This window comes from Mauremys mutica, chromosome 7, assembly GCF_020497125.1.
Source record: "Mauremys mutica isolate MM-2020 ecotype Southern chromosome 7, ASM2049712v1, whole genome shotgun sequence".
NCBI lineage: Eukaryota > Metazoa > Chordata > Testudines > Geoemydidae > Mauremys > Mauremys mutica.
The window spans coordinates 85682627-85708350 of record NC_059078.1 but is presented as its reverse complement, the minus strand read 5'-3'; the positions used below and the strand labels follow the sequence as shown (position 1 = coordinate 85708350).

Sequence of the window (25724 nt, the reverse complement as noted above, 5' to 3'; positions counted from 1 at the left end):
ACCCCAGTTTCAGGCTAGGTTTATATTAGCAGTGCTTTATTGGAATGCTATACTGTCAGGGTTCCTTCCGCACTCTGAACTCTAGGGTACAGATGTGGGGACCCACATGAAAGACCCCCTAAGCTTATTTCTACCAGCTTAGGTTAAAACCTGGGTACGCTGCCACCACCAAGTTATTTAACAAGAAACAGGGAAAGGACCACTTGGAGTTCCTCTTCCCCCAAAATATCCTCCCAAGCCCTTTTACACCCCCCTTTCTTGGGGAGGCTTGAGAATAATATCCTAACCAATTGGTTACAAAGTGATCAAAGATCCAAACACCTGGGTCTTTGGACAATGGAAAAATCAGTCCGGTTCTTAAAAGAAGGATTTTATTAAAAGGAAAAGGTAAAAATCATCTCTGTAAAATCAGGATGGAAAATAACTTCACAGAGTAATCAGATTCAAAGAGCTCAGAGGAACCCTCTCTAGACAAAGTTACAACAAAACAGGGATAAACCTCCCTCTAGCAAAGGGAACATTCACAAGTTGAGAAAACAAAGAAACTAATACGCCTTGCCTGGCTGTTACTTACAAGTTTGAAATATGAGAGACTTGTTCAGAAAGATTTGGAGAGCATGGATTGATGTCTGGTCCCTCTTAGTCCCAAGAGCAAACACCACCAAAACTAAAGCCTCTCCTCCCCGCAAGATTTGAAAGTATCTTGTCCCGATTGGTCCTTTGGGTCAGGTGTCAGCCAGGTTACCTGAGCTTCTTAACCCTTTACAGGTAAAAGGATTTTGGTGCTTCTCACCAGGAGGGATTTTATAGTATTGTATACAGGAGGGTTGTTACCCTTCCCTTTATAGTTATGACATATACCAATAAAGCACTCCTAATGCGGACACAGCTATACTGGCAAACTTGTGTTTTGTACCATAGTTTTTCTGGTAAAAATCCAGCTTTGCAAGTATACCTGCATTTACACTAGGGACCTCTGATGGCACAGCTATGTCAGTCAGGGATCACACCAATTTACACCCCTGACCAACACATCTATGCCAGCAGAAGTCTGTAGTATAGACATAGCCTTAGTTTGAGTTGTTTAAGGTGTAGCCCTACAAAGCACAGTGCTGCAGTCTCATCAGTAGTAAGATGTGCATCTGAGTAAAAACACCAACTTCCCAATTAGACCCAGATGGTCCCAGCCACTGCTATTGTAGGCTCATGTAATAGCACCTGGAAGCGTAAGATGACCTTCATAGTGAACTTGTATTATTTGCCAATCACTCAGAGGGGTCAATATAATCTGCACCATAACCCCTGGTTACTTCCCCCAACCAACCTCTGATTACCTCAGTTTTCTCTGGATTGAGGTTCACTTTCATCCAGGCCCTATTCACTACTATATATAAAAAAAACAAAAAAACAAAACAAAACTCACTAACTGCACCCCTTGGGTTAGATGACAGAGTGAGAAAGAGCACACGTGCTGAAAACACTTACATCCAGGTCCCCTTCCATGACCTTTTAACACCAATAAACAGGAAGGTAGTAAGATGGGATCTCTGCAGCAGAAGTTACAGGAAACTATGCTGGGATCTATGAAGAAAGAATTAAGCCACCTCATGGCAGCCCTGTGTCTGCAATCAAGTTTACACCTCAATTAAAATATCTAATGCAGCTGATCTAGTAAGTCAGCAGACACCTGATCTTTATCCATGGCTAGGAGGAACACCACCACTGAAATTTCAATGCTATGACCAAGTTCAAAACCAGGACAATGACAAGAATCTAGAAGATCTAAGCCAGGGGTAGGCAACCTATAGCACGGGTGCCGAAGGCGGCACGCGAGCTGATTTTCAGTGGCACTCACACTGCCCGGGTCCTGGCCACCGGTCCGGGGGGCTCTGCATTTTAATTCAATTTTAAATGAAGCTTCTTAAACATTTAAAAAAACCTTATTTACTTTACATACAACAATAGTTTAGTTATAATAGACTTATAGAAAGAGACCTTCTAAAAACGTTAAAATGTATTACTGGCATGCGAAACCTTAAATTAGAGTGAATAAATGAAGACTCGGCACACCACTTCTGAAAGGTTGCCGACCCCCGATCTAAGCTATCTAGATTCAGAGTTCTCACCAAAGTATTTCCATAATAAAAGATTAGAAAAGGGATTGTAATTGGGTCAGATAGTTACCATTAAATAATGGTTGGAACAAAGCTTGTACACATAATGTGAGTGTTCAGAATTCTACCTTCCTTAGAGGAAATTACAGTCTCTACTGACAAAGGACCCCAAACTTCCTCTATATGTAAACCACCTGTACTAATCAGCTATTTCTATTCCATGAATGGGGAATTACAAGCAGTTCATGCTAGTGTCAGAAGTCAGTCTTATTATGGGAGAACAAGCTTGTCTATAATCACCAAATGTGTTCATGAAATTATATTTCTTCTAGTTAGACTGTAGCTTCATGTAAATTATACCAAACATGCTCACATTCAGATATTTGAAATCCAAGATTTCGACAAAAATAAACTAAATATTCTTACCACATCTGAGTTGAGCAAGGAACGCTGTTCAATGGAAGTAGCCCCAGAAATATGGGCTAGTGCTGCAGCCAGAGCTTCAACTGCCCCCTTTTCCTCTATTAGTCCCTGAGCTGACTCTTTGAAATAGTCAATGGCAGTTTGAGGAACAGAATCCAAACACCTAAGTATTTAAAAGCAAGAACGTTACTTGGCAAAAGGCAAATTTAGACACTGGAATCTGGGAGCTATGGGATAGATGAGAAATTGCAAGAGACCCAAACTTGATCAACTGATATCCATGAACAATTTATTTCATGGTCATCTGAGACAAATGTATGGCAAGAGACAATCCAAAGAGTTATTATAAATGAGAATGATGTGATGACAAGATCAAGGGTCACTGAACATACCTGATGACATCTTTGCTGGAAGCCTTTATTATATCTGTTGCAGTAGGAACACCTACACGCTTAAATGTAATTCCCTGCAATTAAGAGAAAATGGAAGAGTAGGAAGTTTACACACTGTTAGGACTGTATTATAGCCAACTAATGCTGGAATTCAGTTCAATAAGCATTTACTCTTAAATTTCCTTTGCCTATAGTTGAAAAAACTATATATTGTGCACATTTTTTATAAAGCACTCTGACACGGAGGTTAGCCTGGCCTTAAGTTTCCTATGTGAATTCCTTGGACTAAACATGCTTAGAACCTAATTAAGGAAACACTGTTGGGTTAAAATTAATATTTAGAGAGACAGGATGCTCTACAGTACTAGTAACAATTTAGATTAAAATACTCATTTTGGCAATTATTTTTCACTATTTCTATAGCTTTTTTTTCCCCATTTCACTCAGCTTACCAGTAAAAATTGGCTAGTCTATTTGACTTTTTTCCCCAGTCAGTTTAATCTATTTCACTCATTTTCAAGGATGCTGCAATGTTTGGTTAACGTGACTACAGGGAAATGATGTTCCTTGAAAAGAAGGAAACTGTTTCCCCTGGAAACTTTTTAAAATGTGTGTTTCTGTTGAATCTAAACTGAGCAGGCACCCTCCCTTGAGCATAATTTCATCAAGTGGCACTGACATACAAAAATTCTCAAGTCCATCACTATAAGGGTGATTTAATCAAATGTTCTCTTTACTTAAACACGGTTAAAATGGCGTTCAAGAGCTGGGTTTTTATTTTTAAAAGGGCAAATAGAATAGTTATTAACACCATATTCTAATTTTATTAAAAAAGTTTGTCTTAACTACATATCACAGGGCTTGGCTACACTTGCAAGTTGCAGCGCTGGTAGAGGCTTTCCAGCGCTGCAATTAGTAACCGTCCACACCTGCAAGGCACATCCAGCGCTGCAACTCCCTGGCTGCAGCGCTGGCTGTACACCTGGCCGGGTTGGGGTGTAGCGATTGCAGCGCTGGTGATCCAGCGCTGCTCATCAAGTGTGGACACACACCAGCGCTTTTATTGGCCTCCAGGGAATAAGGAGATATCCCAGAATGCTTTTAACTAAATTACTCCCTTTGTTTTGTTATGCAGCCTCTCTTTGTTTTGTTGTGAACCTCCGGAGGAGCTCCGTTTCTACCGGAGCTGCTTATCAGCTCCTGTTTGCTGTGATCAATCTGTGAACAATCAAATGAGATCCTCCTCCCTGTTGTGAACGAGCTCTGTGGAGCTCCTCCGTTGCCGCTGCTGCTATCTAAAAAACAAACAAAGCTCCTGTTTGCTGTGATCATCTGTACCTGGCTGTAAACAATCAAATGAGAGGCAGGCAGGGAAACAGCGGGGAGTCGTGTTGCCTGCATGCTGTTTGCAATTAAGAGTTAAGACTAAGGGGTCGGAAAAATGTTCTGATTTTTCAAGTCAGGAAGCTAACACACAGTGTTGGCTCCAAAAATCCACTCTCTCTTTCCCCCCGCTCCCTGTCACACTAGACCCCACTCCACCCCCCTCTTTTGAAAAGCACGTTGCGGCCACTTGAATGCTGGGATAGCTGCCCATAATGCATCACTCCCAACAGCGCTGGAAATGCTGCAAATGTGGCCACACACCAGCGCTGGTAGCTGTGAGTGTGGCCACACACCAGCGCTGCTCCTACACAGCTGGATGACCAGCGCTGCAAACTGTAAGTGTAGCCAAGCCCACAGGTTCGGTTTGCTGTTTAAGGAAGGTAATCACTTCACATTGTCAGTATGCAAGAACTAAAAGCAATGCCAAGTGTTTCTTGCACAGACACACAAATATAAGCTTCTTTACCAGTCAATAAAGACTGATTTTGATATCAAAATCACCTATTTCATCTCTAACTACTCGCTTTGTCTATTTTGAAATCCTCATGAAAAGATTCCCCATGAACAAAAACAGAAGTTCTAAACAAAATCGTAAATTAAAATAAGTCAAACTTAAAATTTACTTTAGTGAAGTATATGCTATTACACAGCCTTTATGCCAAGGAGTTTCACCCTTAACTCAGCAGATGTCTGCACTGAAGAAAAAAAAAAAGTCAAATCTTAACTTAGATAAGCTAACTTAGGTTAGCCAAACCTGGGTTTAAATTTCAGTGAAGACACAACAGGTTGGCATTTAACTTGGGTTGGCAGCTTGAGTTCAACCCCAGGCTCTCATACTGTTGTGAACCCAAGCTGCTACCTCAATTAAAAGCCAAGTTGTTGTGTTTTCACTACAATTTAAACTCAAGTTAGCTAATTTGGGCCAGATAACCTGAATTAAGAACACACTTTTTTGCAATGTAGACATAAACTAAGTGCTCAGAGTCTTGTGAAACTTGAAACAAAAGCATAACATTTACCGTATATTCATTAGCCCATTTGTTTATAAGCCGACCTCCCAAGATGGTTAGGTAAAAATAGCAAAAAAAATGTATGACCATTCATAAGCCGACCCTATATTTCACACGCGCCACTTCCCACAGCTCCCATTGGCTGGAAACAGCAAACCGTGGCCACAGGGAGCCGAGGGGCTCCGTGCCTGTGAATGCTCCAGGTAAACAAAACGACAATGTATTAGATATTCAATTCAATGATTCCATAGAGTTTAAAGTCATCAAATTTTGGCGTAGGTGGGTGACAAGTGATTATCCAGTAAGAGGAAAAAGGGGAAACCAGCTAAACTTCAGTTAGAGGGTAGTGCTCACTGTATGTTTCATAACAATCTGATTATCAAATAGTGTATGGATTGCAGGATTTTATGAGCTATCCTAACACACTACATACATGAAGTGTACATGACTAAAATGATACTGTACTGCTTTTTGTTCTAGGTGTCTTAGCTGACTTTCTTCCTTTCGCTGATAAAAACAGATACACATCCCAGTCCGTCCAGCTCGGCCTGTGCGCCCAGAACGATGAATATACGACTCCACATCCTTCAAGAAAAATACCTTTATTACTTTTGTAGTTAGTCAATTTAGTGTATACACAAAGGTCCATGGAAGCTATTACATTAGTAAAAAGAACAGGAGTACTTGTGGCATCTTAAAGACTAACAAATTTATTTTAGCATGAGCTTTTGTGAGCTACAGCTCACTTCTTCGGATGCATAGAATGGAACACACAGACAGGAGATATTTATACATACAGAGAACATGAAAAGGTGGAAGTATGCATAACAACAGGAAAAGTCTAATCAATTGCGATGAGCTATCATCAGCAGGAGGAAAAAAAACTTTTTGAAGTGATAATTAAGATGGCCCATAGAAGGTGTGAGGAGAACTTAACATAGGGAAATAGATTCAATTAGTGTAATGACCCAACCATTCCCAGTCTCTGTTTAGGCCACTCATCTCAATTGATTAGCTCATCTCAATTGATTAGACTTTTCCTGTTGTTATGCATACTTCCACCTTTTCATGTTCTCTGTATGTATAAATATCTCCTGTCTGTGTGTTCCATTCTATGCATCCGAAGAAGTGAGCTGTAGCTCACGAAAGCTCATGCTAAAATAAATTTGTTAGTCTTTAAGGTGCCACAAGTACTCCTGTTCTTTTTGCGGATACAGACTAACACGGCTGCTACTCTGAAATATTACATTAGTGTTTGGGGATACATTATAATAAATTGTATCTGAGAAATTATTTTTTTTAAATGAATTAATTTTTTTTAAGTCAAACTAGGTAAAAAAAGATCCCCATCAACCTAGGTTAAATATTGCTCAGAGCTTAAGTTACAAGCCTGGGCCAACTATGTGCCACTATGCTTCTATCATCATAGCGAATTCAAGCAAAGGTTTCAATTTGCTCTTGTGCAACTCCACGTATAGCTAAATACCACACATCACACTTACCACAGTGTACAGGATGAGAAGTCAGCATGTCCCCAGCTAAGCTGAATAAACCTAGGTCTTGTCTGTATTCGCCTAACTTCATGCAGAGTTCTCTCTCTCCATTGGGCTCTTCTTCCCACCCAATTATGTTGCTCTTGGTAGCCATTCCATTCTACTGCCTCTCCAAATTCTTTTCAAATTTACCACCATACACTGCTTTGGAGGGCAGGATTTTAGTCAACTTTGCTCAACAGTTAATACATCAAACAGAACTAAAGCCTTGCCAGAGCTCATCAGAAGGCATTGTAAAAGGAAACACCCCTAAAGATACCATGGACTCTACAACTGATGCATCCTAAGTAGTATTCTGATCAGGGGGACTACCTCTGGTTACTATAAGCTTCCTGACAGCAAAACTATAATAAGAACTGTGTGTGTGGTGAATACCACTATTCAAAGTTATTTTATCAATCACATGAAAACAAAGGGGACTACTGTATAGATTACAAAAGACACACAACATACCCATCTCCTACCTTTGGTGGTGAACTTTGTACAACTAGGTCAACTTCAGGGATATCTAAACCACGGGCAGCTACATTAGTTGCAACCAGAACTTTAAACACTCCATTTCTAAAACCTTTCAATGTTATCTCCCTTTGTTTCTGAGGAATGTCACCATGCAGCGACTGGCAATCCTGTAAAACAAGATTATTATGACAGTGTATAAAAGGCACTACGCTACAGGAAGGATACTGAAAAAACTGAAAATTTTTTGCCATGTAGACTAAAATATATGTCAATACTTAGCATTTATTCAGTGCTTTTTACCCTTCTAGCCCAAAGTGCTTTATAAAAGGTAGGAACGCATTATTCCCATTTTACAGATTAGGAAATGGAAGCAACAGGTATCTTGCCACAGATACACAGAGTCAGTGTCAGAGCTAGATCTATAACCCTGTCCCAGCTTCCAATCCAGTGCCCTATCCAACAGACTTTGTTGACATCCCAAAATAAAACATAAAAGCTACCTCTAATGCAGTTCTATTCACACTATTGTGCCACTATATCATCAATGTCATTTAGCTGCCTTTTGCTAGAAAGATACACAACCTATGCTCCCTTCAAAAGAAGCAAGGGCAAAAGTACCAGTAATTCTTAAAGGATAAAAATGATTTTTAAAAAATAACTAAAAAAGAGTTTAAAAATAATCAACTTTTAAACACCCACACATCTGCCTGAAAGTTTCTTTACCTATTATTACAAACACCCAAAATTAACATAACTGAAAGATTAGAGAATATTGATTCTTTATTTTGTGCACTTGACAGCATTTTATGTATAGTCAGGGCTGGTCTACACTAGAAGGTTACACTGATCCAGCTACATCACTCAGGGGTGTGAAAAATCCACACTGCTGAGCAACAGTCAGCTAAGTCCCCACATAGACAGCACTAGGTCAATGGAAGAATTCTTCCACCAAACTAGCTACCACCTCTTAGGGGGACAGATTTACTACATTGACCGAAGAACCCTCTCATCACTGTAGTAAGGATCTACACTGAAGCACTACAGGGACACAGCCCCAATACTGTGCTGCTTCTGTGTTTTTAAGTGTAGACGTAGTCTGAGTTTTCTTTTTGTCTGCCACACAGGAACAGAGAAAGATTATAAATCACAAATTGGATAAGGACTCAGGGGCCACTATAGGACCTAAATTCTTTAAAAATGATTACATTTCAGATTGAGGCTGCTTTGTAGAGGGTATGGGTATGTATTCCTCCAGCAAGCTGATACATTAAGATACTAAAACAAAAACAGCTGAAAATATTTTTTCTCTTACCTGCCAAGATCAGAGTTCTGCATTTCCCATGCAACAGGTGATATCACTAACACCAACAGAATGCAGGAAAAGGCTCCATGCTCAGGTTTAGCTGTTAGTGAGATCATCTAATCGTGCAGGAGGAAAACACTCCTGAACACAGTTGTGGCAGGTAAAAGCTTCTCAGTTCCCCCAAAAAGTAGAATGCCATAATACTTTCTATTCATGCTGCAATGGATCTGATTGAATCAATTATTAAAATCAATACCATGCAGATTGGAGTTGTACTAGGATGATATTTACCACCAAGGGATTTACTGCAATACCAGCACTCATCACTAACGTCAGGGTGATTTGCTGATGCACCACTATCTCAAATGCTAGTATCAGCACTAAAATCAACTATCTTCATTTCTCTGCAGACTTAGCAAGTGCTGTGGCATGAGTCTCAGAAATAAGAACTGAAGACCTGTATTCTGTGACTCTAGAAAGTCTGAGTACCCCCCTTTTTTCATGCCCCAATACAGATTTAAATTAAGTTTATTTCAAGTTCCTCATAAAACAGTTAATAAATAATGAATGTAATAAAACATTACTTTAGTTATTAATTACCAATTGTAACAAAACAGAAGCAACCCCTAGTAACTGACACTTCTTACAAGACGTGCATCCCAGCCAGCCACTGAAACCAGTATTCTGTGCTAGTGTCATAGTACGTTAACCACACTATGAACTGCTGTCAGAGTAACTCCCATGACTACAAATCACCTTCCAAAAGATACATCAGAATCTTCCTTGTTGTCACAAAAGAGGTTACTCATCTTCGAAATGTGTTGCAGATGTACGTCTGTGCACCAGTGTCAGAGTTTTCTTTACTGGTATGCATAGTGGCAGCCCCATCCACTGCCAGGTTCTTCATACCCTGACTTCAGAGGATAACCTGCAGAACTCCTCTTTCAGCTTCTTCACGCTGGAAGCCATTGGTAGACTCCAATGCAGAGAAGAAGGGTTGGCTGTATAATGAATATATGTGACATCTCGAACAACAGTTACAGGGTGGGTAACTGTTTTTAGTTCAAGTACTTGCATATGTCTATTACAGTGTATGTGACACCCAAGTGTTGTCCCAGGCAGTGGAGCTAGGAGTCTAATTGAAAAAGCGACTTGACTGCAGGACCACTGTCCCTACAGTTGTATCTTCTCTCAATGTGGCAGACAGCACATAATATCTGGTGAATATATGAAGAGAAGACCACTTTGCCATCCTACATATGCCTATAATCAGGACATGTGCCACAATTGCTGCTGAGGCCAAAATGTGCTCTGGTTGAGCATGCCATGAGTTCATCAGGAGGCTCCCTCTAACAGCAGAATACTGAGATGCAGCTGGTTGAGATTCTGAATAGTGACTGATTGAACTTTCATACACGGCATAAGAAACTCAAAAGGGCTTTGTCTATTCCAAGTGAAAAGCCAGATCTCAATGAACATCCAGGGGGGTGAAGCCTTCACTAATCCTTGTGAGTATGTGGCTTTGGGAAGAAAACTGGCAGCTATACAGTCTGATTCAGATGGAAATTAGATTCTACTTTCAAGAGAAATTTATATGTGGGCTAAGTTGAACATTGTCCTTGTAGAAGGTGTGTATGGCAGATCAGTGACCAATGCACTCAGTTATCCCACTCTCTTAGTAGAAACAATGGCTACTAAGATAACTCCCTACCAGGTGTAGAAGTGTGGACAATGCTAAAGGCACAAAAGGAATGTCCAACAGAGCAGATAATGCTAAACTGTAATCTCAAGAAGGAGTTAGGTTCCTAGATTGTTTCTACCTGCTATCTAGACCTTTCAGAAATCCGCTTGTGATAGTAAAACTAATTTCACTCACTCTGTCTATGCAAATAGCCACTAGATGCACCCACTAACTCAAGGACCTCTTGATGCCAGCTGGGAGAGGGTACAGGGATGCATAAGGGTTAGAGGGACCCCTGGGTCTGGTATTTACATTCTAGTTCACCAAGGACTGTCACATAAGGTTTGTACTGAAAGTCTGTGTCACACTGGTCATCATAATCTTTGAAAAATGTACACACAGATAATATATAAAGACATATGCACATATACACTGGAAATTATGTGTATAAGCCAGGGGTGGGCAAACTTTTGGGCCCGAGGGTCACATCGGCGTTGCAAAACTGTATGGTGGGCTGGGTAGGGAAGGCTGTGCCTCCCCAAAGAGCCTGGCTCCTGCCCCCTATCCGCCTCCTCCCATTTCCCGCCTCCCCGACTGCTCCCCTCAGAACCCCCGACTCATCCAACCCCGCCGCTCCTTGTCCCTGCCCACCCCCTCCTGGGGCCCCTGCCCCAACCACTCCCCACCCCCTATTCAACTTCCCCTGCTCCCTGTCCCCTGCCTGCCCCCCACCCCGAATCTCTGCCCCATCCAACCGTCCCCTGCTCCCTGACTGCCCCCAGGGACCCCCTGCCCCTTATCCAATCTCCTGCCCCCATACCATGCTGCTCAAAGCAGCAAAAGCTCACAGCCCCTGTAGCCAGCCACGCCGCCCCTGGTGCCCAGCAGGAGCAGCGGGCCAGAGTACTGGCGGCGAGGTGAGACAGGGGAGGGGCCGGGGGCTAGCTTCCGCGGGCCGTAGTTTGCCCACCTCTGGTATAAAGTCTTGTAGTTAAAGGCAGGTCACCCAGTGGAGACAGACTCCTTCAGACAGGAGATGGGAGACACCTATATCCCTAGGTTACCACTGTGTATCTTACAATAGAAGTCTATTAGCATACTAGTCAAATGCTAATGAAGGAAAATTAACAGGAATGAGACAAACAGCAGGGTAACTGGCAATACAGAGTTGCACACTTGCCATAAGTTAAGTTTTTCCTACCAGAAAGAATGAGCTTTTTGGCACCTGTGTTTTTGGAGGGGGGAGGGTTATGAGGGGTAGCCTTAGCCCAGCTATACTGGCTCCTCTCATTCATCATGGCCACAACTAAAGAGCCACATGTGGGATGTAAATAAAACAAACATTCCAACAAACTGTTGGGATGAAACCTGGCATTTACGTTCCATTTGTTTGGCCACAACTGGAATGGAGAAATGGGTTTGCCAGAATGTTTCAGCTGCCTGTAAAATGGCTTCATTGACAGGCAAGGCTGCCTTTCCTGCCACAGTTAATAGAGAATGTTGATCAGCTCGTATGTATTCTCCTCCACTAGCTCAGCTTGGATGCCAAGGGAAGCTGCTGCTCTCCTGGGAAGCTCCTGATGTCTTAAAGTCACAGCAGTGATAGTGCCTCTGGTACCAGAGCCTCTTCAGATGAGGATGCCTACAGGGGAGGCAATGGAGATTGCTCCCAAGATGGATCCTGTAGTACTGGGGCAGGCTCCAGCTCTGGAACAAGGTGAGGCAAGTCCTGAGCTTGAACATACATGTCAGAGGTCTCAGTACCAGTAAGAGAAGGAAGAGAGAGAGAGAGAGTGTGTGTGTGTGTGAGAGAGAGAGAGATAGATCGATCGATCAATCTAGATGCTGGAAGCACCGGGCCCTAGGCATAACTGGCCCAAATGTCCCAATCTGTGGTTGAAGTCTTCTTGAACCCATGCCAGTGAGTGCAGGAATGAGATCAGGAGGAAAGATCTGAACTCTCTGTCAATACCCAGAAAGCCTACCTCAAAGCTTGACAAAGAATCTGGGAATTCCAAAAGGCAGCGTGGCATGGTACCAGGAAGGGTCTTCTGTGACCTCAATTTATATTTGCATCAGGGGCATGGTATCAGGTGATGGCTTCCTAGCTGCTGGTAATATGCGGTGTGGAGGATCTGGCACCAAACCAGAAGGAAAGAGCCAATACCAAGCCTGAAGCTGGTGGCCCCAAAACAGAGCATTCTAGTACAAAGGGTCTTGACAACTGCACTAGTCCTCAACAGGGAACTTTGCCCTGAAGCAACAGTGACTGCAGTACCAACAGGCATAATAAGTCCCTGGCCATGGCACATAGGCGCCGACTCCATGGGTGTTCTGGGGCTGGAGCACCCACAGGGAAAAATTAGTGGGTGCTCTGCACCCACCGGCAGCTAAGCTGCCTACCTCCCAGCGCTTCCTGCTTAGGACTTTCCAAGAGGAAGGGGGGAGGAGTGGGGACACGGTGCGCTCAGGGAAGGAGGCGGAGAAAAGGCGGGATAAGGGCAGGAACTTGGAGAAAGGGGGTGGGATGAGGGCAGGGCGATGGCGGGGCCCGGGGGTGCCGAGCATCCACTAGGAACAGTGGAAGTGAGCGCTTATACCGTGGCATTAACCTCTGGTTTAATCTGTACGGACATAGGCTGCTGTCCCACTGCGAACAGGAATGATTGCTCTGTTGCAACCAAGGAAGGCAGTCTCGATGGTCTCTGGGAGGGCACCAGTGTTGACGGCTCAAGTCTCTCTGTATGAGCCAGTATCAGGCAGTAGGGAGCCAAAGGGCACACTCCACCATTGGTACCAGAGCATCCGTCTGTAGAGAAGTTCCATGCACCGAACTTTGAATAGCCTGATGCCAACTTTTTCTTGCGTTTCTGAGACCAGGAAGTCTTGGGCCTCAAAGACAACAGCACCACAGACAGGTATCTCCTAGGGCTCCTGTCTGTAGGACAAACCAAAGAAGCACTGCAAGAGAGAGTAGAAAAACTTCACTTGATGATCAATAAAGGTTCCAATACCGGTGTAAGGCCAGCCACCTTCACAATGTAATGGAGATGCCCATCCATTAGTTTCTCTGTCCTGATCTTGAAACTATGACAAATATAGCACCTCTCTCTAATGTGACTCTCACCTAAGCACTTGAGACTGTACACATAAAGGTCACTGACAAGCACAAGCTTTTTGCAACCCAAGCAAGTTTTAAAATCTGAGAACCTTGGCATATGTTCCCTCAGTACCAGGTGGGGCATGGATGCCCTGCTGACTGGAAAAAAAAAGATTAAGAAATAAATTTTTTTATTTAAAATACAACAAAGCCAAATAAAGATTTTAAGGATCAAGTGACAAAAAGGAGTGCCACTAGGTACAAAAGTTTTTGTTGACGAGGAACACAAATGCTCTGACCACAGAGGTTAAGAAGGAACCGAAGGAGGGGCAGGACAATTCTTCCCTTTATACTCACTTTGGAGCATGAGGAGCTCAGCTGTGGATGGTGCCACCCCTATGGTAACCTCTAAGGAAGACTCTTCAGTACCATAGGGGAATCCAACATTTAACTCTACAATGCTGTAGATCAGGGATGGGTAAACTTTTTGGCCGGGGACTAGAAATTGAATGGTGCACCATGAATGATCACAAAATTGGGGTTGGGGTGCGGGGCCTGGGGTGGGGCTGGGGATGAGGAGTCTGGGGTTTAGGAGGGTGCTCTGAGCTGGAACCGAGGGGTTTGGAGGGCAGGAGGGGGATCCGGGCTGGGGCAGGAGTTTGGGAAGGGGTGCAGGTTCCGGCTGGGGGTGCGGGCCCTGGAGTGGGGCTGGGGATGAGGAGTTTGGTGTGCAGGAGGGTGCTCCAGGCTGGGATCAAGGGGTTTGGAGAGCAGGAGGGGGATCAGGGCTGGGATAGGGGTGTGGGGGAGAGGCTCAGGGGTGCGGGGAGAGGCTCAGGGGTGCAGGCTCCAAGCAGTGCTTACTTCAAGTGGCTCCCAGAAGCAGTGGCATGTCCCTTCTCCAGCTCCTATGTGGAGGTGTGGCCAGGTGGGTCTGCACGCAGCACCACCCCTGCAGCTCCCATTGGAACACCAGAACAGGGGTGGGACGGCCTCCAACCCAGCGCCCTGGCTGGAGCACCAGAGTAGGGCCGAGCCACTGGTGCGGCCCCCGATCCACGGGGCCATAATTTGCCCACCCCTGCTGTAGACTCTGGGCTGATCTTGGTAGTTATATCAAAATTCTGAAACCATGGGATAGTCCTGCCCAAGTTTGCCTTGTCCCCATAGAAAGAACGTTACACTCTTGCAGATTTAGTCAGCATGGGTCTGATGCCAGCCCCACATTGATAAACAACGGACTATCTTGCAAAATAACTAAGACGGCATACCTGTTTAATAGAAGTATTCAGGGCCAGTTCATTTGCCTCCTTTTTGGTCTCACAAAAGACTATGGTCCGTCCATGACTGCCACTGTAAACCTGAATGACATCTCCAATAACTGCTGCTTTTTGAGACCAGTGACACTCTATAGCCAAATGCTGTTGAAGAAATATTCTAACATTTAGCTGGCATAAAAAACCTTAAATAAAGTCAGGTTTTAAAAAATATTTAGTATCTATTTGAAAATATAGACTCCAATATAAGTACAAAGATGTTATCCTTTGAGGAATGTGTTCAGATTACACAGAATTAGATTAGACATACTATTAAAATATATCAAAGCAATCAAATGCATGGATCTTTTTTGCCCACTATGATTAGACTAAAACGGAATAAAAAGGTGTGGTCGTAGGATGAAAAATTATATATGTTCCAAATAAGTTTCCCCACATACAGAGAAACCAACAACGAGCTGATCTTCCACAAAGCAGAGTCAGGTATACATAATTCCATCCCCCCTGGCCTGCCCGTATTTTATTTTTTTATATAGATATAGATATTTACTAGAGCTTTATGGAAAGTTACATAAAAACAATCCATATTTTGAAGTTAATGGTTTAATTAAAGTCAATTCTTTGTGACAATGGATTTTGGCATTTTTCAGTCCTACTGAAGCAACCATATTGTGCCGTAGTGACCAGTCAAAAATAAGTTTTAGGGTAAACTGTTTAAATGGAAGTGTCTACTTCATCAGGTAAAGAACAATGTAACTAGTTTGTGTCTTTAATATTTAAGTGTTTATACTATGTCCAGCACTGTGGTAACTGAATGCATATCAAAGAGTGTCTTCAATAGGGTGACACACCTTGCAGTGTTTGAAGTGGCACTGTGAAAGCAGATACTTCCAGCCAGAAGACTAGGTGATTTCTAATTTAATAAGCCTACTGCTTCAAAGGGGGAGGTTAAAAGTAAAGGTACACGATAAGACCAGATATAGCCAAGGTAACAACAGAGAATGGTGTTCTATAACTAACTCTGCTTTAGTCATGAGTAAGATCACCAGCTATTTCAGGAGAAAATATAGACATTCCACATTTACAAAAAATAGTTTGAGTAGCTATAACAAGTTCTGTACCAAAAGAGTATTACATTTCAAACTATATTTCCAAGTTACACCAGTAAGAAAGATATATTTGTGATGTATTTTCAAATTCATACCATAATAAAGTATACGTAACATGGAAAAAAAGAAAAAGGAACTAAAAATATGCCACACTAGCCAAGTTACTTACTTCTACAGTCACAGCAGCTTTTTGAGTCCTCTTCCCGATGAGGTCAACCTGTTCATATCTGGATTTCATGTATTTCTTAGCCACATCATACACCCAATGTGGGCAAGTTGCAGAAAACAGCAATGTCTGGGGATTGTCTTCAGAATCTTAAAAAAACCAACCATCTGTTTTACGATCTTGGTATCTAAAATCCTAAAGTGGCATGTTGATTCAGGCCAAATTTTCCCCATGTACTCTTGTGATAGCTTCAGATATATAAAATATGGACAACATTCTATTCGAGTTGTCTTCATGATGAGCGGTACTCTAAGCTGCTGTACTCTTTTCCAACCATTCTGGAAAGTGCTCACTTTTGAGCCAACTTCCAGATGAGTAGAGTTAAACATACCTCCCTTGGGTGTTAACACTGATCCATGTCAGTAAAGTAGAAGAGGGTTTTTCTTTTGAGCAACATAAGGTGTTTTTGCTTCCACCCTCATAGTAAGTGTGCAGCCGTCCTGTTCAAGAGGGGAGGTAAAAAATCCATGTATTTATGTAGACTATAGCTTACCAGGCCACCAGACCAGCCCATAAAACATCATTAGCACCACTTTTTCTTTTAAGTTAAAAAACAAAAACCAAACCAACTTTAGCAAGATCCAACTACTAGTACTATTCAGTAAGATGCTCTGACACCCACACAAGACAAAAGTAATGTTTGTGACACTGGCAGACTAGGTGCCTGCTCATTCCAAGGAGTCACTGAACCCTGACAAATGAGTAACTGGAAATCAATCTGGCGCACCTGTGTGCTAGCATTGTTAAAATAGACGTTAAGTTGATAAGAACGTGTTTGGACTTTATGAAATGCTCGTGAGTTGTTGCATGCATTACTCTCACTTATAATATCTGTTACTATTTTATAAGACGGGGTGGCCAAACTTACTGATCCTCCAAGCTGCATATGACAATCTTCAGAAGTTCAAGAGCTGAGGCACACTTGCCAGGGCTCAGGGCTTCAGCTCTGTGGGAAGCACCTGACAGAGCACAGGACTTTAGCCCCACTCCTGCTGAAGCCCCAAGACCCTCCTCCCCATTGGGAAGAAACCCCTACCTCACCACCTCACTGCGAGGCAGAGGTCCCAAGCTCCCCTACCCAGTCTGGTAGATGGAGAACGGGGGAGGAGTGGGAGGCTCTGTGAGCCACACTTTAATGGTAAAAGAACCACATGTAGCTCACAAGCCAGTTTGGCCATCCCTGTTATAAGGTAATATTTAAGTGTTTGCTTTGTAACTACAAAAGTGTTTGCTATGAAACTAGAAACCTCCCATCCCACTCAGTCAGGAGAGAAGCATTACCAAGCATGAAATACTAGTTTACCACAAGAGATGTCATCATCTGCCCAACAAAAGGCCTACTGAGACTAGACAAACCACTGTGGAACATCAGTGGACAAAATATTTTGTTGATTGCTCCCCACACACCCATGAAGAGGGGATGTGAACAAACCCTCTGTGACCCTACAGCCCATATTCTTTATAATAGAGATATTATATGAATATGGCATAACTAAGATATATTTGTAACACACTGTGCCTCAAGGGAACACCCTGCACCCCCATATTCATCCTTATAATATGATTTTGTGGTATCCAATGTAAAGTTTGTCATGTCGTGTGTCTTCGGAAGGCTCACGATGCACTGAACATTGTTGTTACAGTAATGTTATAGGTTATAATTTCATGTATATAGTTATGAGGCTGAAAACGTATCCTCATAGCTTAAAGCAAGCCCAGGAAAAAACTCTCCAAGAGCAGAGAGGCAGCTCACACCTCATCAAGGCAGGTATGGGACAAACCCAGCCTCACAGGAACAAAGGACGCTGGCCTAGGCAGCAACAAACTGGACTGAGTGAGTCATCCCCGCTTCCTTTGATCAGTTTGGGACTGCGATGAGGTAATGCTCTGAAGGTGGGGGGGGGGGGGCAAAGCCAGGGGGGAAGAAAGGACATGATAAAAGGGAGAGAAATTTGCCATGCTCTCTCTCTCTCTTCCACCTGCATCTACAGACACCACACCAAGCAACTGAAGCGCTGATCAAAAGGGGAGAGCCTGGCTGAAGAGCAACCAGCCAGCCTGTGGTAAGACGCATCTAAGTTTGTAAGGACACTGAAAGCATTAAGATCAGCTTAGAATGCATGTTGCTTTTATTTTCATTTGACCAAATCTGACTTGTTATGCTTTGACTTATAAGCACTTAAAATTTATCTTTGTAGTTAATAAATCTGTTTGTTTAGTCTACCTGAAGCAGTGTATTTGATCTGAAGTATGTCAGAGACTCCCCTTGGGATAACAAGCCTGGTACATATCAATTTCTTTGTTAAATTGACAAACTCTTATAAGCTTGCAGCATCCAGCAGGCATAACTGGACACTGCAAGACTGAGGTTCCTAGGGTTGTGTCTGGGATCAGAGATATTGGCTAGTGTCAATCGGTTGCACAATCCAAGGAGCAGCTTACATGCCAGAGGCTGTGCGTGCCCAGCGCAGCAGGACAGGGTGAGGGAACCCAGGCTGGTGGAACGGGTGGGCCCAGTGAAACCCCAGTACATCAGGTGGCACCCTGGAGAGGGGGCGGGGGGGGGGGGTCCAACCTATCACACACTCCTCCCATCACTGTTATCATTATGCTGCTTTGAATTTGGAGAAGGCAATATTTTAAGTATAAGCAAGAGATCCCCAAGCTATTTAGCTTGGGTTAGCCCTAAAAGACATGTAGAGGCAGTTCATTACAGCAGCTTCTATTACTTTTTGAAACCTAAGGCTTTAACTAATTTGTGTGCATGTTTACCTGCTTTAATCTTATAAATAACTAAGAAAAATTAGTAAGAGTTAATAAATATTTAGTTAGTCTATTACAAGATTGGCTACAAGTGTCATCTTTTTTGAGAGATCTAAGGTAAAACTGATCTAGGATAAGTAAGTGACTGGTCCTTTGGGACTGGGAGTAACCTGAAAATTATTGTAATTTTGGGAGTAAGGGACCATCTACCAAAAGGCAGGCTTACCTGGATGGCAAGATACAGTTCTCGTGGGCACTCTGGTGTATGTGACTCCATGCTAATGCTGTTATATGGCACTTAAAGAGTTCACATTTGACACTTGGTTGGTGAAATCTAATAATAGAACACACAACCAGTTTATGCCCTGGTTTGTAAGTCTGCCTTAACGTTGGCACCCATGTTCGTGAGCCACTCCAGATGGCTTGACAGTCCTAATCCCAGATCAATTACAGATACAGGGAGAAAAAAAACTGGATTAAAAAGAGGAAGGGTTTATCTTCAAAATTAAATACTAGCCTAATGAGATGTCTAGACCCCATTAACGTGCTGAAAAGGGTAAGAGTAGGGAGCTTCCACTGACACTGCTTAGGAGTGCCAACTTTCCATTTCAGCCTATGAATAAGTGCCAGGGAAAGTTATCTACCTGACATTGGAAGATGGACTTGGGCCATGCCTGAAGAGTGACATCTTATAGGGTCTGAAGATTCTATTAATGATTTCCAGATCTATAGTACACTACCTAGAGACATCCCCAGCAGGTTTTCATAGCACTCATTCGTTTTCACTACCACTAATCTTGTCACAAGACAGCTGATTTATATGGTGTTATAACACCACATGCAACCACCTGGGTTTTAGTGGTCTAATTACTAACTGATATTCCTTACTATTCACTTAAATACTGAATTTACCCTTCTTGTACGCAACTCGTAAAATGTCCTCCACTTGTTCAGCAAAGCCCATGTCCAACATCTGGTCAACTTCATCCAGGACAACATGCTTGAGTTTGGAAAGATCAAGCTTGCCATTCTGAAGGTGGTCTTTGATTCGACCTGGGGTCCCAACCAAGATGTCAATACCACTTCGAATTAGATCAACTGAAAGAAAAATTAGTAAAGATACACGTAAGAGCAGAAGAGTTTAGAAAATGGCAGCAGCTTAGAAGTACAAGATCACTTTCACTATATTGGCAATAATGCACTGATAAATGTTCTAGTTGAACAAAGATCAGAAAATTTATACAGCTGAGAAATACTGAAGCCACAGCTTGTGAAGTCTTATGTCAGAGTTCATTTCCCAAATAAGAGAAGGGGAATGAAAAAAAATGATAAAAGGACAGACAGGAACCATAATGGTCTCAGCATTGTGAAATATTTTTTCTAATAAGAATGAGAAGGGCAATGAGAGTTTAGTGGTGAGTTAACAAGTTATTTTTTAAGCAGTTAAGAAACAGTTGGCTCTTTCCAAATTATTTATTTTAATCAAACTGAAATGACTCTTGGGAAAACTAAACTATCAAGCTATTAGTTAGTTTACCAAAGCTCACTAGTTCAAAACTGGGACAAAAAAGTTGAATTAAAAAATGTTAAAGAAGTGTTGCCTCTGAAAATTTCTTCATGCTGCTGTCAAAGTCACTTAACCCACCCCATTTCCTGAAATCCTACAGAAAAATAGGATTCCTTCTCGATCCCAACCAAACCCAATAGCTATGCCCATGATGCATAATTAACAATGAAGTGTCTTCTTCCCACCCTAGTTATGCATTCACAACCATCCTGATATAACTAATAACTTTACCGTAATATAGAATGTTTCCTCCACCCTCCTGGATGTAAGGATCCTCTCCATAAGAGATCCAGCTACTCGCACAGATGCCATCTCCATTGACAGCTTTAAGACTTAACATCTTCCACTTCTAGATTTACTTTGCTGATGTTTTCTATAGATTCATAGACTCTAGGACTGGAAGGGACCTCGAGAAGTCATCGAGTCCAGTCCCCTGTCCTCATGGCAGGACCAAATACTGTCTAGACCATCCCTGATAGACATTTATCTAACCTACTCTTAAATACCTCCAGAGATGGAGATTCCACAACCTCCTTAGGCAATTTATTCCAGTGTTTAACCACCCTGACAATTAGGATTTTTTTCCTAATGTCCAATCTAAATCTCCCTTGCTGCAGTTTAAGCCCATTGCTTCTTGTTCTATCATCAGAGGCTAAGGTAAGACAAAGGTTATTTACAAGAAACAGGACCAGATACAATGTTTTCATATACACATAGCAGGAAATGTCCTCCTTTCTCTCAAACACCCAAGTCAATGTGGAAGAGGTCCAAGACCCCTGGAATAAGGAAGGCAGTTGTGTGTTTTACTAAGGATCCTCTTGTTTTCCTAGCACAGATGGACAGAGTAGGCTACTTAATTTCTTTAAGAGTCTTCAGTTTCTGATTAAAATTATTTATTTGGAGAGAGACAACAGTGTTTCAGATGTTACCAATCAATCTGCAGGTCAATCATTAGACAGAAGCCTTACTTACTTTGTCCATTGTATGCAGTTCCTCCATAAAAACAAGCCACTGAGAGTATCTTTGTGATGTCTTTGAAGTCTCTGGCTACCTGGTTTGCCAACTCTCTAGTGGGAGTAAGAACTAACACCTACACAGAAGGAAGAAAGAGTTAAAAATAGATGTTCCTTCACTTGGAGTCTGTCAAGAAGCCACACTGGTTTTCCATTTAGGTCAGTATATTTACACTTCTATTGTAATTGTTGCAGGTTTAAAGAAATGGCATTTAAGCACAGTTCAAGGTTCCTATGGCCTCACCAAATCACAAAGTCATCATTTTACATGCTTGTAAAAGACACGGCTATCTCACATAGAAAATTACAGCACATGACAACCTGTGTTAAGACCTAAACTTAATACAATCTATTAAAATATTTTAAACTTAAAAATATTCAAGCAGTACATATTTGCTGCTGAATTTCTAAAGAAAGTCAAACCACTGAACTGGTGGAAGTCACTGCCTAAGTACCTGGAATTGCAATTTGTTAAAGTGCTAAACCAGCTTTTGACAGCAGTATTCACTTCTGCAGAGAATATCAAAGAGAATATTTTCTTCATTTCAGTTCATTCAGCTAGTTTCATTCAAAATTAAGACACCAACTGGGAGTAGAAAGAATGGGAAAGCTTGTCTTCCTCTCCTTGGAACTCCTATGATTCTTCCTGCGCAACAGAGAGGATGAGCGGTGCCAGGTCTCTGCCAATATCAGACGTGCACTTCTCAGAGAAGCCCAAGTGCTGAACACCCTCTGAAGATCTCCCTCAAAAGAAACTTTAGCCTGACCTCTCTAACTTTCTTGGTCCTCAGCTTGAAGTCATTACAAACCTCACACCAATCACTAATGTGAGACTCACCCAGACACCTTAAACTAGAATGTGGGCAGCGCACGGGCATCAGTTTAGATGAAATATAGGGCTTGAAGCCCAGTCACTAAGGCATTCCTCAATACCGACAAACGGAACCCCGAAATTGGGGACCCGAGAAACTAATTTTAATAAACAAAATATTATTACTAACTAAGACTGGGAATCTATATACAACTAGATGCTGAAAGAACTTGCTGAAGCAAGACAAATTGCGACAACTGTCAAGGGCAGTAAGAAGGAACTCAGGGGAATCAGGGGCAGCTTCGCCCTTTATACCCGCACATAGTGGCACATGGCAGCGGAGAGTGCTCGTGCTGCACTGATGGGTACTACTAAGGGAAACATTCTGACAACAGTGCTTGAGGTAAAAACATACACCAAGAGTAGAACATCCATGTGCAATCACTTGAAGAACCGAAGGCACATACACACCTACAGCAAAATCTACATGGGCACATACTTTAAGAATCCTTAAACCTGAACCAGCATGACAAAAATACAGTAAATGTGACATCAGAATTTGTTCGCTATCGGGTAATTTAGTTACCTTTGGTGTGCGGCCTCTTTTCCTCTCCTGCATTTCTCCCTGAAACTTTTCAATCAAGGGAATGGCAAAAGAGAATGTTTTTCCAGTTCCAGTTCGAGCTTGAGCTACAACATCTTTGCCATCATATATGTGCTTGAAGGTCTTTACTTGCACAGGAAACAGGTATGTTACACCTCGAGCTGTGAGACAGTCAAATAAGGCTTTGTTAAAAGGTCCAATGAGCTGATAAGTACATTATATTTGGTGCTTGATGTGTGTAAACTTGAACATGGCAGAACATCACAAGCAGACTAGTCACTATCCCCAGAAAAAGCAGGATTATATCACCTTCTCTAGTTTACTTAGTCTCGGAATCCAGTTTAATAAGGCTCTTGGACTCACTTCACTCAATTTGCTAACATTGCATTGCCAGAAATATTGATTACTCTGTTCCTACCCAGCAACTTTCCTTCAAAAGAAAAATTATGCTGCCCTATGTATGCAGTACTCTCCACCCATTTCTTCAATCTCTTGAGTACTGTTTGATTTAAAAGTCTTTTGTGAATTACTTGATCCTGTTACAATATTACATACAAATATTGTGTTATAAGTTTTGTTCATTAGTATTTCTTGTAGGACTTTTAAGCTCAATTTCAGTGGAACTAATTCTTATTCTGTAAATGGAATAAAGTAATTTTAAGCCACAGTATTTTGATATTGGGTTTATGTTAGTTAAAGTTCTAGCATAAAGGCTGGGCTGACTAGGACGACATATGTGGATACCATGCCATTTGGGTACCACCAGAAGTGTGACAACAGCGTTTGCATATGTTACATCTCAGTGCCTCTCAGGCGGGCATGGACAGAGCCCAACAATCAATGTGATTGGTAGCAAAGCCGTTTATTTCTCTCCAGCATACTTCTTAAATACAATTATGGCAGGCAATCAAGCAATTGCTAATTGGTTAATAAGGTACACACAAGCACAGCCGTAGCTTCATTGGATAATTGTCATCCTGTACAACTTTCTGATTTATTATCCTGTTTACTGCCAGCTAGCAGATGAGAACTAGCCAAGGCCAGCTTCTCACTACACAGCTCACAGCCTAATTAGCCCGTCCTTGAAGCCTAAACACCTCAGCTTCTCACATTCCCATCTGCCGAGTTAGCAAAACATTCCCACATGCATACACAAGGGTAGGGGACACATCTTATTACTACTTTTTCCTCACAATCAACACGAACAAAATTAAAGATGCTTCTGTTCTGTCAGTTTTACTATTAAATTATTATGCCAAGAAAGTTACCTCGAAGAAGCTCAATAGTCCTTTTGGAAATATAAAAATTGGAGAAAGCACCTTCCTTCTGCTCTACAGTCAGATCCTGTTAGGTAAAAATAATACTTTGCACATAAGTACTGAGCATTTCAGAGGTAAGAAAATTAAGGCAGAAAGGGTTAAATGACTTATCCCAAGGTCAGTTTTTCCAGTAGCAGGATCAGGACCACAACGCAAGGTCCTGAAATCCAATCTCTTGTTCTAACTACTGAACACCACTGCCTTGTGTGACCTCCATGCAACGGATTTAAAACGTACATTAGGAAGTCACATTTTTTGTATCTAATGCATAGGAAATAGCAAGGTTAGTGCTCATTAGTCCTCTTGTGGAGAGAGACTGAACAGAGTCAGAAAAGTAGGCTTGTTATGTTTTACTTGATGACCTCCACAGATCCCTCAAGTCCCCCATTCTAGCTTTCTTTCCTCAGAATTCTGTGTTGTAGCCACTACAAATTCAATGGATACAAGTTACACATAACTAGGGCTTCCAATACTCGTTCAGTTTAATTCAAGAATGTTTATTTTTAAAAGAGTTACTGGTGGCCCAGTGATAGTGATTTGTACTGCAATAAGCAAAAGTCGGGCTTGATTCCAAGCCATTTCTTACTCCCTGGATTAGCCTACCACTGGTGCACTGCTATGGAAATAGTTTCAAACCTTAAGCGCGTGAACCACATTTCACTAATATCAATGCCTTCCACAGATTATGATGCAGTTTTAATACAGTTTTGATGATATAGTGGCTCCAACACAGAATTCTGAGGAAAGAAAGCTAGGATGGCGGACTTCTTGTGAGGGGCACCAAGTAAAACTTTACAAGCCTATTTTTCTGTGATGGTTCAGTCTCTCTCCACAAGGAGGACTAATGAGCACTAACCTTATTGCTATTTCACATCAAACGGGGCTCAAGCACGGAAAAAAACTAACAGAAAAGAACATGGGAGTTACTGCTTCTCTCCATGCTTCTAAAAGGAGGTTTTCAGCAATAAGCACAGTACATTTAGAAGCACAAACTCTTGTTATGATTGGGTATATTTGGGACTAATCTGCAGTAAAGATTTTTCATTTTTAAAATCAGTCTAGTTCTTCTCATGGGATTTTGGAGGACTAAGTCAAGCACAAACATTTAGAGCAGAGCATATACATATATGCAGTAATTTTCAGCTAGAATCAACTCGAGTTTACTTTACTGTAAAAAATAATTATATTCAGGATAGCCCAATTCAAATAGACTCTTGGAAACTGCATCCATATCGAATGACTAATACAAAACCTAAAAGCACTACCTGGCTGCAGTTATTACCCACAGCATTGAACTGCCTCAGTCACGAAGCCGTGTTAGTGGGTCATTAACATTAAATTAAGTCCTGCTATATTCCACGCAGCATATTTAACGTGTTATTACTATGTAATTTTAAACCAATAGATTTCCTGTGAGGTATGATAATGCAATACAAAACTTGAGCATTCAGACTTTTCAAGTTTTGCAGCTGCCCATGTTGTAATTTAAGTAAAAGCTAAATATCCCTTACATTGGTTACACAAAAACAATGTTGAAAAATAAATCTATTAGAGAGAATTTCTTCCAAACTCAATCATGGTATAACAGAGGAACCCAACTGTAGCAAAACCCAG

General features: G+C 41.9%; 1 protein-coding gene across 1 annotated transcript in view; it reads right to left on the bottom strand.

Annotated features, from left to right (window-relative positions):
• LOC123375182 (nucleolar RNA helicase 2-like) overlaps positions 1-25724 on the bottom strand; it is a 41322-nt gene that overhangs the window by 9589 nt on the left and 6009 nt on the right. Inside the window, exons 3-12 of the mRNA XM_045025907.1 lie at positions 24060-24135; positions 22774-22952; positions 21336-21453; positions 19709-19894; positions 15977-16122; positions 14693-14842; positions 7343-7504; positions 5791-5910; positions 2930-3003; positions 2541-2700 (exon numbers count right to left, since the gene is read on the bottom strand). Of these exons, the coding sequence (XP_044881842.1) occupies positions 2541-2700; positions 2930-3003; positions 5791-5910; positions 7343-7504; positions 14693-14842; positions 15977-16122; positions 19709-19894; positions 21336-21453; positions 22774-22952; positions 24060-24135 (1371 nt within the window). The remainder of the gene's footprint in view (positions 1-2540; positions 2701-2929; positions 3004-5790; positions 5911-7342; positions 7505-14692; positions 14843-15976; positions 16123-19708; positions 19895-21335; positions 21454-22773; positions 22953-24059; positions 24136-25724) is intronic.